General features: G+C 40.1%; 1 protein-coding gene across 4 annotated transcripts in view; it reads right to left on the bottom strand.

The window, feature by feature from the left end:
• CD109 (CD109 molecule) overlaps positions 1 to 17,141 on the bottom strand; it is a 64,706-nt gene that overhangs the window by 8,259 nt on the left and 39,306 nt on the right. For 2 of the 4 annotated variants that reach the window (XM_081856783.1, XM_081856781.1), the window contains exons 24-30: positions 14,147 to 14,228; positions 12,264 to 12,492; positions 11,215 to 11,380; positions 10,149 to 10,339; positions 8,602 to 8,757; positions 8,444 to 8,509; positions 757 to 899 (exon numbers count right to left, since the gene is read on the bottom strand). In XM_081856783.1, coding sequence (XP_081712909.1) covers positions 757 to 899; positions 8,444 to 8,509; positions 8,602 to 8,757; positions 10,149 to 10,339; positions 11,215 to 11,380; positions 12,264 to 12,492; positions 14,147 to 14,228 — 1,033 coding nt within the window. Of the gene's footprint in view, positions 1 to 756; positions 900 to 5,298; positions 8,180 to 8,443; positions 8,510 to 8,601; positions 8,758 to 10,148; positions 10,340 to 11,214; positions 11,381 to 12,263; positions 12,493 to 14,146; positions 14,229 to 17,141 lie in introns of those variants that run through there. The other 2 variants (XM_081856782.1, XM_081856784.1) reach the window with 2 other exon arrangements.

The following is a 17,141-nucleotide window of genomic DNA, read 5'->3' as shown; positions in this document are numbered from 1 at the left end:
ACTGAATTGGAACTGGATGTAATTATGTCTGTGTTGTAACTGCAAATAGGAAGAGAGCTCTGGTCATTGCCATCAAGGTATAATTGTTTTCTACAGAACTATTGTAGAAAAATAAAGTCCAAGAGGAATGCATCAGAATGCTAGCAGGAACCCCAAGGTTTAAATAAGTACAATAATTTTTTTTAATTAAAAAAAAAAACTAAAGGGGGGCATAAAACCACAAAGAGCTCGATGAAATCTGAATAGGATCAGTAACCACAGGATGCTGAAGATCAGTTGAAAAAGAAAAGCAGAAAACTTGGGGGAGTGGAGGGTGGAATGGAGTATCCCGAAAAATGACTTGGGATGCTGGCTAGCAACCTAAGTAGGGAGACTCCATGAAGATCGCTGGGGATGCCCTTGTGGAACCAAAGCAAAACGGGTGAGCAACCATTTAAAATCAGCTAGTCTCAATGCACAGACCTCATTGGAAGGAATGCAAGCTAATGAATTGCTATGTAAAAAAGGAAACAAATTTTACTGGCATTGTGAAGACTTGAGACCTGATACAAAGCATGTTTACTCAGAACTGTTCTGTAAAAATGATAATCTGTTCAAATCTGCTATTCCTGATATTTTTGCTTTATATACATGCAATCTTTGCTCCCTTGAGCTATTCATGTATGTGTAAAAAAATAATAATAATTGCCCTGTCCAAATATTATTAGAATTCTGTAAATAAAAGGGGAGGAGTGATAGTTTCACATATATACTTACCTGGTGCAAACGTTCAGCGTTAAGTGATTTATATCTTTTTTGTCATCCTTTACGACAACATCCAAGTCAAAGGCTTCCTGACTTTGTGCAGATCTCCGCCGCCTACTGGTATGTGAATTTTTCACGTTGTACATAATATTGAGCTACAAGAGTGGAAACATCAAACATGAAATTACTGGTGTGTATATAAGTGATATAATGCAAACATCTGAGATCAAACTGCAGGACTATGAAAGAGCTCTTAAAGAGAGGTAAGAATAGAGCAGTCTAGATTCTAGATCATGAAAACTTTATAGTTGTGATACAGTTTCAGCATCCACATTCACCATAGAATAATTTGAGTCAATCCAGAACGTAATAGAAGCAAAACTGCCAGGCTAATGCAAGCAAATTATGAAATCCCATGAGCATGCTGCCATTAACATTATGCTGCCATTAAGGACAGATAGGGATGTAACTTGTATGAATCTGAAGGCATTGCAAGATGCCGTTTCAACCATTGAAAGTGGATTAACAAAGAAAAGGTACTTCTGTACTTGGAAATATGCTAGTGATGCAAATATCATTTTATTTAATAATTAGACAGAATACTTTCTCAGAAAAACACTTCTGCATGCAAAAACATAGGATCTTGACTCTTTATTTTAATTTTATTACTAAATTTCCTATCAGCTCACCCAGACATTGAGCAAGGGTGACAGTTAGGGCAGGCAGAGGCTTATCTCCCATCTTACAACTGTGGTGCTTGACGCCATATCAGAGATCCTTTATTGCTAATCATAACACTTAGATCATAGATAGCAAATCTCTACACCTCATGACATACAGCTTCCGGTAACTGACAGGTATGTGTGGTTTGCCCAAAATGGCTTCACATGCCAAATTTAGAGAGTTTGTTGGGCCTAATTAGGCCCACAGGCTGGCTTTCCACCACTGTATTAAAGAAAAGTTGGAACTGATTTTCCAGGAATGAAACTCAGAAGAAATTCATTAAAATAATAAGTTTATAATATAGCATAGGTCATATGACTACCCGCCCCCCCCCAAAAAACCCTCCTTATCTCTCTCTTATATTGCAAAACAGAGTAAACATGAAACCATCCAGAAATAAAGGTTGCTTCCAAAACACGAACCCTTCCACAGTAAAATCTTAAGTGTTATTTACTAATGTAAATACTAGTCACCTTAGGAATCAAGTGTTATTGAAGGCTTACTATATGTTACTATACATATGCACAGTACATATGCTGCAAATAAAAGTATTCCATTCCATTAACCCTCTTCAAGGGAAAATATCAATTACATCCATAGCAAGAGACTACAACAGATAAATATTTACTCTCCATTAGTTTCTTTTCCAAGATCATTTTCTCTACTCCCTGCTTTATATAAAAGCAACTCGGTCTTCCTTTGTTTCACCCAATGTAGAGAGATCATGTGGGTAGGAGGCAAGCAAGAGAAGCAACCAGAGAATGTGGGGTGCTTGACCAAGGGCTTAGCCACACTTCCTCTTGTCCCACTGCTTTCCCCCCAGGCAAAATCACTCTTTAACATTCAATCAGAGCAAACAGCAATTTGGGTTTTCCGCAGATTGACATTTGTTCGGATCTATTGCTAAACAGCTGGATTTCCCTTGGAAAGGAGATGGGCAAGGTGAAAACCCCTCGAACCCATGCTTTCTAAGCATGGCACAAGCCAAAGTGTGGAACAGCCCCTGATTAATCTATGTCTATCAGTGTCCTCTACTCATGAGGTTCAAAATGCAGGTTTGTAAAAGCATTTAGAAACCTACAGAGATAAAATTGGAGGGGAAGGGTGCTATGGAACAATGCATAGTTCCCTCTTCAAAAAACAAAATTGTTACTTGTGGCAATGCTGCACACATTAGCATATAATATGTAGGTAGTCCCTTAGTTTATGTCCTCTCAGAGTTAAGGAAACTAAATACAGAACTGCTGTAATATAAAAAGACCCGCCCCCTTAAAAAAAGCAAGGAAGGTAAAACACATCACTGTTTCTGACTGAAAACATCCACTCCTAAGGCCTCAAAAGAAGCCCATCAGGATCTCAAAATAATAAAAAATGTTGAACATGCTTTCTCCTTATTGGAGGCACGTTGTGAATTTGGTCAAATCAAGCTGGAAGCAAATCAGCAATTTGTCAACACCCAAAAGCTGTTGTTTTAGTATTTGCCAAGAGAAGCAAACGAGTAAGAATTTACCAGCAGCACAGGAACATCTGAAACAATATACTGAATGACCCCTTAAGGACACATTTAATTGAAAGAAGCTTCATGTTTAATCTTCCATTCCTTCTTGGTACTGGACAAAGAAAAGCGCACAGAGAAAGAAAGGCTCACAGAGGAGTGACTGAATATGATTTACCTGACTACAGTATCCACTCAGGAATGAAAAAACTCCTTCCTTCTCCGCTGCATACGGTGCAAAGCAAGATTTCATACCACACGCAAAGAGCATTTACTGACTCATTTTGTAGGGCACATCTGTATAGTGGTTTAGAAGACAGAGATGCATCCAGTGTACAGCCAGCCCTTCACAATTCACACACACAAGTACCCACAGCTGCCAACACTGGGGTTTGTGAGGACCGCAAAACTAATTAAGGTCTTGCAGACCTTTTCTACAATATGCGGACATTTGCTACACATTTTCTGGGAACAAACCATCTTCCCTTAAGATTGCACTTCTGTTCTAGGGCAAATGTATTTTACAAGCACTTAAATATACAATGTTTTGTATCTGGGAAAATGTGATAGTTTCTCCAGATTGTGCAGGCATTGTTTTTTGTAACTGGATGTAAGTGTGAGTGTCTGGGCATTTACTGGATAACGCTCACGTCTCAATAACTGAATTCATGTCTGTACTATTTTGTGATCTTCCTAGTTAAGGTTTTTATTTGTTTGAAATTATTGGACTGTTGAGTGTTTCCAGCTGCCTAACCTGAACACTGGCGTGCTCATCCTTACACTTTGCTTTAAGTGGCAAAACCCAAATTGGCCCTCCTCCCCCATTATGTAAACTTTAGGTTTTGGGGTTTTTTAAATCTTTAAGGTGCAGCATAGTCTGAAGCAAAGTTCCTCATATCTTTATATACAGATGGGGACATTGCAAACTGTAGCTGGATCAGGATTTGTTTAATTGTGTGGAAAGGCCAGCAGTCTTGCTTGGCAAAAGTCATGTTCTGGCTGTGGGGCAAAATACATTCTAGACTCCTGGATCATCTCTAGATCCACACTACTGGTTTAGCTAAAATAAAATAAAAATTGCCAAAATAAATAGGAAGCTGCTGTGGCAAAACAGCACACTGAAAGGGACTATCCAGGAACACTGACGGATAGCTGGAATTCAGTGTTTGTAACATTTAGTGTAACTAAGCTTACCAGCTTCTGACCCCAAAGAGGCTCCTGTTCCTTCCACGAAGCACAGCAGCTCCTAGCACACCAATGAAATAGCAGGACAAACTGCACTCCAGCAACTACTGACAGCAACACAGCAATCTTCAACGCCAGTCACTGGCAGTCTTATTAAGTTTTTTTTAAAAAAAATCTGGCGGCAGTCCTTGCAATATTCCATCTGAAATGTGTCAAGTATTTGGAAAAATCTCCTACCAGTCCAGGAATCCTTTGCTTTCCTATGTTTATTCTTAAGCCTCTGATCATAGCAAACAGATGTCTGGATGGAGGTATATGCTAAAGGGTTATCTTCAGCAGGAGTTTCTTCTCCAAAGTATTTTATTTGGCTGTTAAATTGAGTGTTGAGGAAGGAAATGGAATGTTAACTAACAGCACAATCCAGCACGTGTCTACTCAAAAGTAAGACTAATGGGGCTAAGTCTCAGGTAACTGTGCATGCAGCCTAAATTGCATATAAAAACAACAAATGCAAGCACCTGTAAAAATGGGTCATAAACAACCTCATAAAACCAGATGGGTATTATCTCAAGGGAGCCCTGTCAATGTCCAGTGTGTTAAGAAGTCCAAAATATATTTAATTTGGTTAAGCAGAGTTAAAACCCTAATTTCAGGGAGTTGCATCCAACAAGGCTGTTCTGTTAACACAAGGACTTCTGCTTGTGAAAGCACAAGTCAGCTGCAGAAGGTCGGGGGAATCCCCAGAACCGATTTGGGGGGCACATGGAGGAAAGGAGAGAAAAGGGAGAAGTTTTGCTGCACAAGCAGATGTTCTTGCGTGAACTGGACAGCTTTGTTGGATACAACCCCAAATAAGCATGTCCATCTTGACTAAAACAACAAGGCCCATTAATTAAAACCAATTTGGATTCCTCACTTTGCTGCAGGTATATGCATGGAACAGATGTTAGTATCCAAAACAAAAGAAAGGGCTTCTGGAAGTCAGGCATGACATTGCCAGGGGTTTCAGCTAGATCAGCCCATTTCACAGTGAAGAGTTTAATTAAGGATGCTTTCTTCCAGCCAACAGGAAAGCTTGCTGCGTAAGTTTATCAACAGTAGACACAAAGAGCATAACAACTATGCCTTTGATTCTGATTTTTTTTAAAAAAAAATCCAAGATAAATAAAGTTTCAAACAGGCTGACCAGAAGGCAATAAAGATGCTGGGACACTTGGTAAGGAAAAAAATAATAATACTCAGATGGATATAAGATACTTAGGAATAGACAGATCTCCTAAAAATAAGGCCTGTGTTATTAGAATTGCAAAGAGAGAGGCAATAATCAATCACCAGAAGATCTCCACAGAACTGAATGGAGGGGGGAAACTTGTAATGGAGCCTCCCAGGTACCTCCCAACCCAGTCCCACTGTTTCTGCAGTTCCAAACAGGCACAACATCAGGAAAAAAAATTACTGATCCCTTTAACAAGTTGGCTACACATGGTTGGCAATCTGCATTTTGTTGGTGAGCAGCATCTTGTGAAGACCTGCCAACAGAGGACCTGCACCAGTTACCAAATGTGGCTGGCCACTATTGTGCTTCCTCATCAAACTCTTATTTGCTATCAGACGACTCCTTTGGTTAGCTGCTGCACAGCTGCGCAGCCTTAAGTACAAAAAGGAGTTTTTACAACCCAGAGCCTTTTAACAAGATAGAAATGTTTCCTGCATGTGGTGAGTAGGACGAAGATGTCCTCCTATTACTCATTTTGCTGTTATTTAAAGAAGAAAACTAGGCTGTGTCACGTTTAAGGGCTCTGGAAGTGAGGAGCAATCTGCAGGATGCCTCTGGAGGAGTATCGTCAAGCCCTCTGCCAAGCCCCACCCAACCTTCCACAAGCTCCTTGTGCAGAATAGCTGTGCCATGCAAGGGCATTGGGAACAGCTGTGGTAGCCCTTGGCCTGAGCTTCAACAGGAGGGGACAAATTGTTCTTCCACACCAGGGTTGGGATGCGTATGCCAGAACATATGAGCTGCTGCTTTGCAGCAATGGCTCACAGGATAAGGGAATTAATATAGCAAAAAGAAAGAAAGATGGTAATAATCACATGCGATTTCATATCGCAGATGAAAAGCAGATCTAGCTTGTGGGCTGAAGTGGCGGGGGGAAATAACCCTTTGAAGGGTATCACAGTTCTTTTTCGTTCGGCAGGATTCCTGCCAAGTAAAAGGAAAGACAGGAGGTGGTTCCAGCAAACCCAAACTGTATTGGATGAAATTATTCCAGAAGTCTTTATTTCTTTTGCTCTGCCAAACTACAGACGAGAAAGTGCAGGGTCTTGGAACTGTATCACGGAAGACCCGTGCTTTAAATCTGTTTTTGCTATAGTCATGGAAATAATGGCTTTCCAGCCATCTGCCTTGCTCTGCCCCCCAGCTACAGGAATCTCCTACTTCGTCAAAGAAAAGTTAGTGCCAAGCTGTACCAGATTTCCTGAGTCTCTAATGACCTAGTGGTAAGGATAAGCCATGTAAGCCTGGAAGGGTCAAGCCCCACTAATAGCATAAGGCTACCACTTGTGATGGTAGCCAATGCCACTTAAAAAGTAACAAGACAATCCTATCCACAGTTAATTATGTGTAAACTCCATTCGTTCAAGTGGAAAAATCTTAAGGGGAAATATGCATAGGATCAATGTTACTGTTAGGAAACAAGTACATATGCACTTAGTAAAGGGTAAAGGGACCCCTGACCATTAGGTCCAGTCGTGGCCGACTCTGGGGTTGCGGCGCTCATCTTGCTTTATTGGCCGAGGGAGCCGGCGTACAGCTTCCAGGTCGTGTGGCCAGCATGACTAAGCCGCTTCTGGTGAACCAGAGCAGTGCACGGAAACACCGTTTACCTTCCCACCAGAGCAGTACCTATTTATCTACTTGCACTTTCGAACAGCTAGTGCTTTCGAACTGCTAGGTTGGCAGGAGCAGAGACCGAGCAACGGGAGCTCATCCCGCTGCGGGGATTCGAACCACCGACCTTCTGATCGGCAAGCCCTAGGCTCTGTGGTTTAACCCACAGCGCCACCCGCGTCCCTTATGTACTTAGTGCTTGAAGTCAATTTATTGTTGCAATAAATTTAAACCCATAACAGAATGCTTATGTTTGATTAATTCTAGATTTAAAATTAGTCTGATAGGTTCATTATTTAAAAAGAAGCTTGTGATATTTTGCATTTGTTGTTAACTTTCAGCAGTCTGACTGTTGTTGGAAACAATTCCTGCTAACTCCACTACCTTCAAATATGATGGATGAGCAAGCAATTGCCTTCTGTGATACCGACAGAATTCTTGGCCTCCACTGCTGGAACTGAAATTATTCTCAAACACATTTGAACTTGATGGTAATCAGAAACAGCATTTATGAAAATGCACACACCAGAATAATTCCAATTTACAATGCTCTGGTCTCTTACTGAGATTTTACAAGAATAACATATAGTTTACTCTTCGACTTCCGCCAGTGTTGAATTACAGCTGATGAATGGCTGATTACTGTTTATCTGCTGCAGATTAGTTTGTTTGTTGCACAGAATTCAAGTCATCATGGAAAGTGATTCATGTAATTTATGCACTGAGTTTAACACCTTCTATGGGAATTAAAGACAAAAGTATGTGATAAAGGATTTCTACGCTAACCTATATTCTGCACTCTTGCCACCTTCAAACTACAAACAACATTATCTCTTCTGGCAGCATCTACAAATGGTGGCAGATACCAAACATAAATGTACCCAAACACAAATACTCTCATAAGAGGGAAGGGATGGAAAAATTCCATTGGGTGAAGGTCATCTGCCCACAGGAATTAAAAACCAAGCCATAGATTCTTTATGTTATGGACAGCCTTACTAGTTATCATATGATTGTTATAATTGAATGATAGAGCGCTTTAAGAGAGTCCAGTACAAGGGGCAGATAAAACACACTGGAAAAATCCAAGTTAATTAAGTCACAGGGACTCTAGTAAGTGGCCTAGTTCACATAATATTGAGTCCACTTTTGAAAATGAAAATGTAATCCAACTTAAAAGTAGCCATGGTGGACTTAGGGCTTTCAAATTTCAGTGGCATCCTGAGCAATGCCAAAATCTGGCACCCCCCACCCGCCTTCTGTTCTAAATCACTGTTGTGGCGCCCTGTTAGCTCAGCGACCAGTGCGGGTGAGCCAATCGCACACCCCTAAATCCACCTCTGAACGTAGTTTCTAGTTCAAATAGCCTTCTGAAAAGAAAGTTCCACAAAAGCAACATCACATACCTGGAAGAGTCCCAAGCCACGGCCGCTTGCAAAAACTGTAACTCCCACTGGCTGTGTAGCTGCAACCTAAAAACAATGGTGAGTATTAGCATGTTCAAAAAAGCACAATGAACTGAATGCACTGCACTGAAAACAGAAGGGCTTCTTTACTACAGTACCTCTTTGGTCTTGAGAAGTAAGCGGTTTTCATTATTAATTCTGAACACAACTGGATCGTTTTCACTAGATGGACTGACAGTTACATCCATTTCTGTTTCAATGCCAGTAGTAAGCATTGCACAGGCACTCAAAGCCTGCAGGGCCACTATAGTGTCCTGTATAGAGAAGCAAGAACAAATTGTTTAATACGGATGCCTCTAAAGTAAGTAGGTTCCAGCCTGCCTTAACAGTTGGATTGTTTTGCTCTTTGAGCTGAGACACACAGGAGTCTCTGAACCGCTGCTCCAAACATGTAGTTTGGACCAATGCTATAGCCAGTCAGAGTTCTGTTCTAGCCTATTCATAGCTGAATGTAAGTACATAGGACCCATGGACACAAGAAATGGGAGATGAGGCTGGCAGATGCAATCTTCCTTCTCCCTTCTTCACATATGCATTGGCACCCAGACTGAATACTTGAACATGGTGGTGGACTTCCTTGTTCCTTCTGCTTGCTGCCCAAAGAAGCTAGGAAGAGCACCAAACAGTATTTGCCCTGATCTTTAAAAACTATAATGGTTGCATGACAAATGCTTGACAAGTCACCTTTATACAAAAGTTTAAAGTTCTAATAAGGAAAAGGGACAGGGAGGGCAACGCCCAGCATGAGAAACGAAACTGCTGCATAAAAATAATTGCAGGAATTGGAATGCTAACACTGAACAATCATGGAACATGGAATGGGCTGTGCCAGTTTGTTGCTAATATTGATGGTTCAGTTGGTAGAACATGAGACTCTTAATCTCAGGGTTGTAGGTTCAAGCCCCAGTTGAGTAAAAGAGGACTGGACTAGATGACCCTTATGGTCTCTTCCAACTCTACAATTCTATGATCCTAGATAAAGTAATTGGTCAAACATCATTATGGAGTACACTCAGACCTAACCTCAGTTTTGAATTCAATCCAAATTCAGTTTTCTATCTACTATGCCACACTTGCTCACACTCATTTTTATGGAAGACTCCCAAGAGATCTGGAAGAGACCAATTGGAAAGCCTTCTAATTATCAAAGAGCAATCTGTTTAGTGTTTTCTTAGGTTTTAATGATTTGATGAATGGTTTTTCCAAGTAGCAAATACCCATCAGTAATGAATTCATTTCACTTCACTTCTATCCCACCTTTCTTTCGTCACAGAACTCAAGGTGGGATTCTCCATTCATGTGTTGGTCACATCAAACCCTACTTTGCTGCAACATTTGTCCACAGACAATGCTCTGGGCCTGTTAGCAATCAGGCTGTGGCTTTGGCATGCATTTTGTAGGAGGTACTGACAGGCTCCCTTGAAGAATCAAGCATTTCTTCCTTTCATCCTCAAAAACAAATGAACTCCTTGCAATTTAGAAACCAATTACCAAGCAGTTAATTTATCACAAGTTCAAAACAGTGCTTTTCGAAGTTTCCTGTCTAAGGTTTAAAAGAGAAACTCAATGGCTGGAGCCACAAAAAAGACTAATATTAATTATGAAAAGACAACAACAGTAAATTTTGTAAAGATGACTCTCTAACCTGTGTAGAAGAATAGCCTCCCAGGTGGTTTCTTTGCTGGCTTAACCACTTCATAATAGGGATCCCCTCTAATAATCTCTGTTGTTTAGCATGAGACAAAACAGCATAGCCTGCAACCTCAATATCTACAGACTGAGGCTGCCAGGAATCAGACAGTTGAGAAGCTTGTGATATCCAGAATCTGAGTTCTTCTGGAAAAAGAAGAATAAACTTTTCACATAGCAGCAACAAAATAATAATAATAATAATAAGCCTTTCACAACTAAGAAACTATAATAGTCTGAAGTCCACATACAGTCAACCATTTCAAATATCAATTATTTTGAAAAGAGCATGGCTGCCTAGCTAGAATCCTGTGGAGGAACACTCCACACGGCAACATTTTGTTGCAGGTGCCACTTGAAAATGAGTATGATGCATGCATGGGCAAATTAATAAAAACTTATTGACTCATCAAATAAAAGAAAGGCGGTAATCCACTTTTTGTTTATTCAAGGAGAAGCCTACAAAGCTCAAATTAAGTTCCAGAAGCATTCCTAATATTCTCAAAATTAAAAACAGTGACCACCTTTATAACTAGTGTTTTGTTGGGGAGGGTTATAAATAATGCTGTATCTCAGGTTCTATAGGTTTGATTGACACTTTCTTTATACTAACACAGCGTTTCTCAGACAGTGGGTTGGGATCCACCAGTGGACCACAAGCCACTTTCAGGTGGGCCTCAGCCTGGCCAGTGCCTCCTCACTTGCCTGCCTCACCCCACAATAAGTGCCATGGCTGGAAGATAGACACGTTTGGGGTAAGGGAAGGGAAGGGAGATCTCCCTCCTCTGATGGGAAAGAGGGAGAGAATGTGTTGAAGGAAATTAAAAAGTGAGAGGAAAAAACCCATGCCAAATTCTGCTTCCATCTGCCACCATTTTGTGACTGGTTTGGCCCCTGCACCATTTTATGACTGGTGGACCTCAGTTATGTCATATGGATCCTGGGGCTAGAAAGTATGAGAACCCTGTACTACCATAGTGGTTGTACCATCTGCAATTGTAAATTCAGTTGTCTTACACTACCTTGATGTTCTGATCTCTCATTCAGCAGGTCCAGAGCTCGCTTTGCTTCCGCACTCTTTGCCAGCGATAAAGCATAAGTCACAAGGGCAAGCGTATGATTATCTGATATGCCTTCACTTAATTTAAATTCCAGAAAGTCCAGTGCTTTTCTTATAGCATAATCATACTGCAGAAAGAAAGATATGAAATAAGCTATGAACTCCCTTTAACCAAGCAAATGTTAAATTGCAATCTTCATACATTAATGTCAGGGTTGTGTATATGCTGTAATTCCACAAAAAACCAGAGAATGTTGGCTTGATCACATAAATCCAGCGGTCTGAGAATCTTAGCTTTCTTTTTTAAAACAGCAAGTTTCCAGCCTTTATGGCTGAAAAAATGCTTGAAAGGGTGTGGGCAAGACCTGCTGAAATCTCAGGTGATGCTTAGTGGAGATGGGGAGATTTCAGTGCCTTGTATAGCTCCTTGCCCACCTCCAGCACAGATCATGCAAACCACACAACAGAAAATATGCAATGAAAGGGGAAATGCAAATTGCATTTTGAAGATAAATGAAAATAAAAATGAAGATAACCCATTCCTGGTCTAACAGAAATATAACAGATCCTTCTTAACATGCAAGCCCAAGTTGGACAGAGTTTGGGCTTATCCACACTTACCTTTTGCCTCCAGGTGGGGTTTCTCAACAAAAGCCTCCTCTTTAAAGTTTAATTAGAGCAACATCAATTCAGGTTTTCCGCAGATTAACACTTGCTCCAATTCAGCTTCAAAGAGCAGGTTTCTCAGGGAAAGCTCCAGAACAAAAAAAGGAGATGCTCAATCTCAGAGTTATTGCGAACCATTGCCTGGAAAGAGCAAAGGAAAAGTAAGTGTGGATAAGCCCTTTGTCTAGCTGTTCCTTTAATCAGGACTGACCAACCTTTTTTGGTCTGATGGACACATTCACCAACACCCGTCAACTTTGGCGAGGCTTGGCCCCTTCAAATATTTTATTAGGGGCGCCAAAGGAACCTCAGCTCCTAGGAGGTGGCTTCTATGGTTATAACTACCTTATCTGTTTGGTACTCTAATAGTGCAGTCATAATATAAGCAGTAAGAGAGACAGAGCTGTTAGTTCCTCCTTGCAGTTCAGTATGCAGCACTCTCCCAGGCTCCTGGAATTCCCCATTGTGCTTCTGATGTCTAACAATCCAAGCAGCTGTTGTCTCCAGGATAGATGAATCAATATCTATGAATGGCTGAGCTTGAATAAAGCTCCTTAACACAAAAGCCGATAGCCTAGGGAGAAGTGAAGATTAAATATGTAGGAATTAAACACTTCCACAGATCCTATTCTTTAATTTAACTTGCACAATGTGTTTAAGAAAATATCACAAATATATGCACTGGAAGGCTTAAAACAAGCCTTGCATGTGCTAATTGCATACAATTGGTACAATTTGTTTATTACATATTTTCATGAACATGTCTGGCCTTGTAAACTGTCTGAATAGGAGACCATATGGGAACCATATGTAAGCTCCTCTGTGCTCTTCAGTGGAAATGCAAACTCTGAGTGCAGATAAATAAATAAAAGTATTTAGGGCATATTCTACAACATTATGAAAAAATTCTCAAGTGTGAAACATGCAAAGCAGCTCTTAAAAAGAAATACTTGGAAATAGCCAGCAGCTTTTTCTATTGATAGAGCACGGATATGCCAAATTACAATGCAAGAACTACAGTGTGAAGTCAGAACAAATGCTTCATCCTCCAAGAGTTCGTAGCAGATGGCAACCAAGCATTCCAACCTTAAAAGCCAGATCATTCACTTTCCACCCCTCTCCTGAAATTATTTAGTGACCCACGACACTCACCCAGACCCACACATTTGGGGGATAACCAGCCTCATATAACTCTAATTAATGCATGAAGGAGTTGATGCCACAGAGTAAGCTGTCCTGCCAGGCTTAGCTAGGTCACTTCCCTTCACCTCAGGAGGAAGGTAATCAAGCCTATTTTTGTCCCACTGTCTACCTTGGAAGCTCAACGTGTGATGTCTGAACTGGCTGCTGCAGCTAACATTGCATGGCTCTAACAAGCCTTTCTTGTGTTCCTATCTCTATAATTTAGGAACTTTCACCACTGTAGCTAAGGCAATTACTGCTTGTGTTTTCTAACTAAGGAAAAGCACATGAATCTGACTTTTGGAGAGTTTGTAAGTAAAGTATTTCTATCTTACCAAACATGTGGTCTTTTTCTATGCTAGGGGAACAGGGGGACTTTGGAAGGAACTCAACAGAGCATATTTTAAAGGTCTAACAGCCTATATTCCTATGCTTTACTTTGCTGCATAATTTTAAATCTCTGGTGGGGTTCTCTCACCAAAGATTACTTGACCCAAAACAAGAACTTGGCATCCAGAAATTCTCTATTTTTTCCCCTTGCCACCAACAACAATCAGATTGTCAAAGGAGCAGCGGTATTGCATGCAAACACCTGCAAATGCCCCTAGGTGAAAGATGGGAAGGCAGATGAATGATCTAGCTGCAAATACAGCAGCAGCAAACTTAGCATCAACATGGCCTGGTGTTGGGAGAAGAAAAGCTATACTAGCCTGTAGGTGCAGCCATTCCCATTTGCCTTAGTGACTTTGTATGTGCATTTTATGCCTAGTACTTGCTGTGCAGCTATTAAAACTTGTAATCTTCATCCTTGGGGAATCTGCAGACATCAACTACATTTTATACATTTTCTGGGTAATATGCAAGAACTGCATATGAGGACCTAGGATGTGAGTCACGGGTGTACACATCCAGCTCTAAGAATTATAATAACTTAAGACTAGTACATGACTCTGGTTTTGGCAGATGGTTGCTGTACCAAAACATAATTGATGCATCTTGCTAACTTCAAGACTATTAAAGATGCACGTTGTTTACTGAACACTTACCACGTGCTGCCAGCGTTGTCTTTGTTTCCAAAAGCACTGAAAGAACCATCATCTCTTTGATACAGAAGCTCTCTTTGGTATCCTGGAGAAATGAAAGATGAGAACAGCATCGTATGACAGTTGGGCTAAGTTTATTCAATAGGTTTATCACCTCCCAGCTTGGCATCCACTGCAGACTAATTGCTAAACCTTATAGGAACCAAACTGCTACTCATGCTTGGTTGAATAATGCATCTCAACTACAAAGTAGTGTCTTATAAAAAGCAAGATCTATGAGAAATTCCTTATTACAGCGGGTTTACAGTCTCAGATAATCAAAAAGCTGATGCACTAATTGATGTACGTAATGTAATGGGAGGCTGAATTGGAATATTATACAGAAAGAATTCAAATACTGATTTATGTTTTTTATTACATTTATATCCCACTCCACCTGCCATTTTATCCGCACAACACTCCTGTGAGGTAGGTCAGGCTGAGAGAAGGCAACTGGCCAAAGGTCAGCTAGCAGGCTTCAGGGGCAAAGTACTTAACTCCTTCATCATGAAGCCCAATTTATTATTTCCACTGCTAACAAACTGATTCTGAGAAGCGCTTACCCAGGGACCTTATGTGATAAAGTGAAATGTGAAATATACTTTTCTAGTTTAAAACTGTATTCAGGGAATCACACTCACATTTTACTCTTCAGCGTCCATGGGAGCAGATAAAGTGAATGACTTGTGTAATCTTACTAACAGAACCCACGTTATCTGAACCATGATAGTCCCATATATCTATCTCTCCTGAGTATTCTTTAAGTCTTGGATTTTGTTTTGTTTTTTAATCCCATATATATTATGCTAGCTCTGCTCCCAATATGAAAGTGAAAAATCAGCAGAAGAAAGAAGTGGGCAGAAGCTTGCCAAGTAGAACAGAGCAGCTGCACTATCTAATTGGCGGGTGGGGATCACTGTCGTGTACCAGGAGAGAGAGGGGTGAGGGGGCAGGGAGATTGGTCTGGCATAAAACACACCTGCTGAGCCAACCCAGTGCATTTCTGGAAGTGAGACAGAGGTGGAAACATTTAGGAAAACTAAAATCAATCAACCCAGATAAAGGGTCAATTCACTTAGCACCCCTTTAACAAACAGCAGGAAAATAATGAAATCAGAGGGCTGGGCTTGGAAGCATAATCTCTCCTAGTTTGCACTTTAAACTACATCATCCATACTACATATTACCACCATTATACTTCCCCAAACACACACACAGATGTAAAACAAACTGGCCAAAAGAGAACCATGTTTGTGCACTAAAGCTAAGATGTTTGTAATGCCTTTTGATTAGAGTCAATCCCTACAGTTTACAGACTGAAACCACCAACCCATATAAACACCACCTGGCAGGAACTCATATCTCAAAATGTGTTAAAAAAAATACTTGTATGAAGTGATCAAATGACGAAATGAATTAGCCTTTAGGAATAACTCGGCTGTTAGAATAAAACCACAAGGTGGTATTCAACTGTGTTTTATTCAAAGCAGACCCACTGAAATTAATGGACCCAACTTAGTTGTGTTCATTAATTTTAAGTGGTGGGTCTGCTCTAGAGTAAAACTTAGTTGAATACAATGCATAGTCTCAATGTGTGTAAATCAGTAATTTAGAGTCACTTCATATTGTACAATCAACTTGGCTAGAGATAATCTCCTATGTAGGAAAAACACAAGTTTACCTTAATGGGACTACTTTTGTGTCATGAGCACATGTTACATGCTATGACCTTACCAAAAGAAAAGTGAGAACCAATGGATCCACTGGACAGTCAAGAAGCAATTATTATAAACTACAGAGGACACACCAGAGACATTTCACAGTTTAGACAGAAAGAAGCAAACCTGGGTTAGTCAACGAACATACACCAAAAAAAATTATAATCTACCGCCAATCACTATTTCCTGATGAGTGTCCCTATACAATACCTGTCTCTGTTGCATTGACATTTCACCTTTTTAGAGCAGTTATTTCCATAAATAAAAAGCACACCTTACAAATGTAATGCATGAAATGGCCACTGAGTCATTTACAAGTATGGGTGAGAAACTGTAGTATGAACTGCAATCCCAAACACACTCATTAGGATGCAAACACCTTCCAATACAGTGGGAGTTACTTCAGTGCAAAAGTGTGTAGGATTGAACTTTTAGGCGAGCTTTAAAAAGGAACATTGTATACTGTTTTCAAAGACGTTCCAACTTAGAAATGTTAAAGAGGTGGTGTACTGGATGATTTTTATTGACAGTGTAGCATAACAAAAAGCTATTCATAATCATCAAGCAAAGTATAGAAAAACATTTGTAAAGGTTGTTTTGGAACCTGTACTTTTTAGGAATTCAGACATATGATATAAAGTTTATTTTATGCTACACTGGGTAGACTATGATCACGATGTATAAAAGAATATGTATAAATAGAAGCCTTTCCAAAAGGACCATAAGAAGCAACTGTACAAAACAAAAGAAAACGAGATGGAGAGAAGTATTTTTCTATTTTAAAATCAAAGCTATTCCATGTTAGCTTTTATTCTGGCTGCAAAAGACTGCAAAGAAACATTGTAAATCCCAAAGCCAAGCATGATTTAAGTTAAACAGTGTATCACTGAATGACAAATTTAACAATACAGTTATGACTCATTTAAAAATAGCTTTAATGAAACTAATGTTTGGAGAAGTTAAAAACATTATGATAGTATAAATCAATCTACAGGGAGTGACAGATTGCTTGCAAACTTCAAAGAAGTTGCTTAAAAAACAGATGTTCATTATTTTTGAAACTAACTGTGTAACTTTAGGGTGGCCAAAGTCCAGTTGTCAGGCCAAATACAACCCATGGAGTTCAGCAAAGCAAACAAAACCGTTTCTGTTGTCGGTGGCCTTTGTTCCGTCTTTGTGGGAGACTGATCTGGGATGCCAGTCCAAATTTAGTTGTAACATGACAGTACCAAAGTCAACAG

The sequence above is a fragment of the Podarcis erhardii genome (genome assembly GCF_964252035.2).
Source record: "Podarcis erhardii genome assembly, chromosome: 3".
Classification (NCBI taxonomy): Eukaryota; Metazoa; Chordata; class Lepidosauria; order Squamata; family Lacertidae; genus Podarcis; species Podarcis erhardii.
This window is presented reverse-complemented; position numbering and strand designations above follow the sequence as displayed.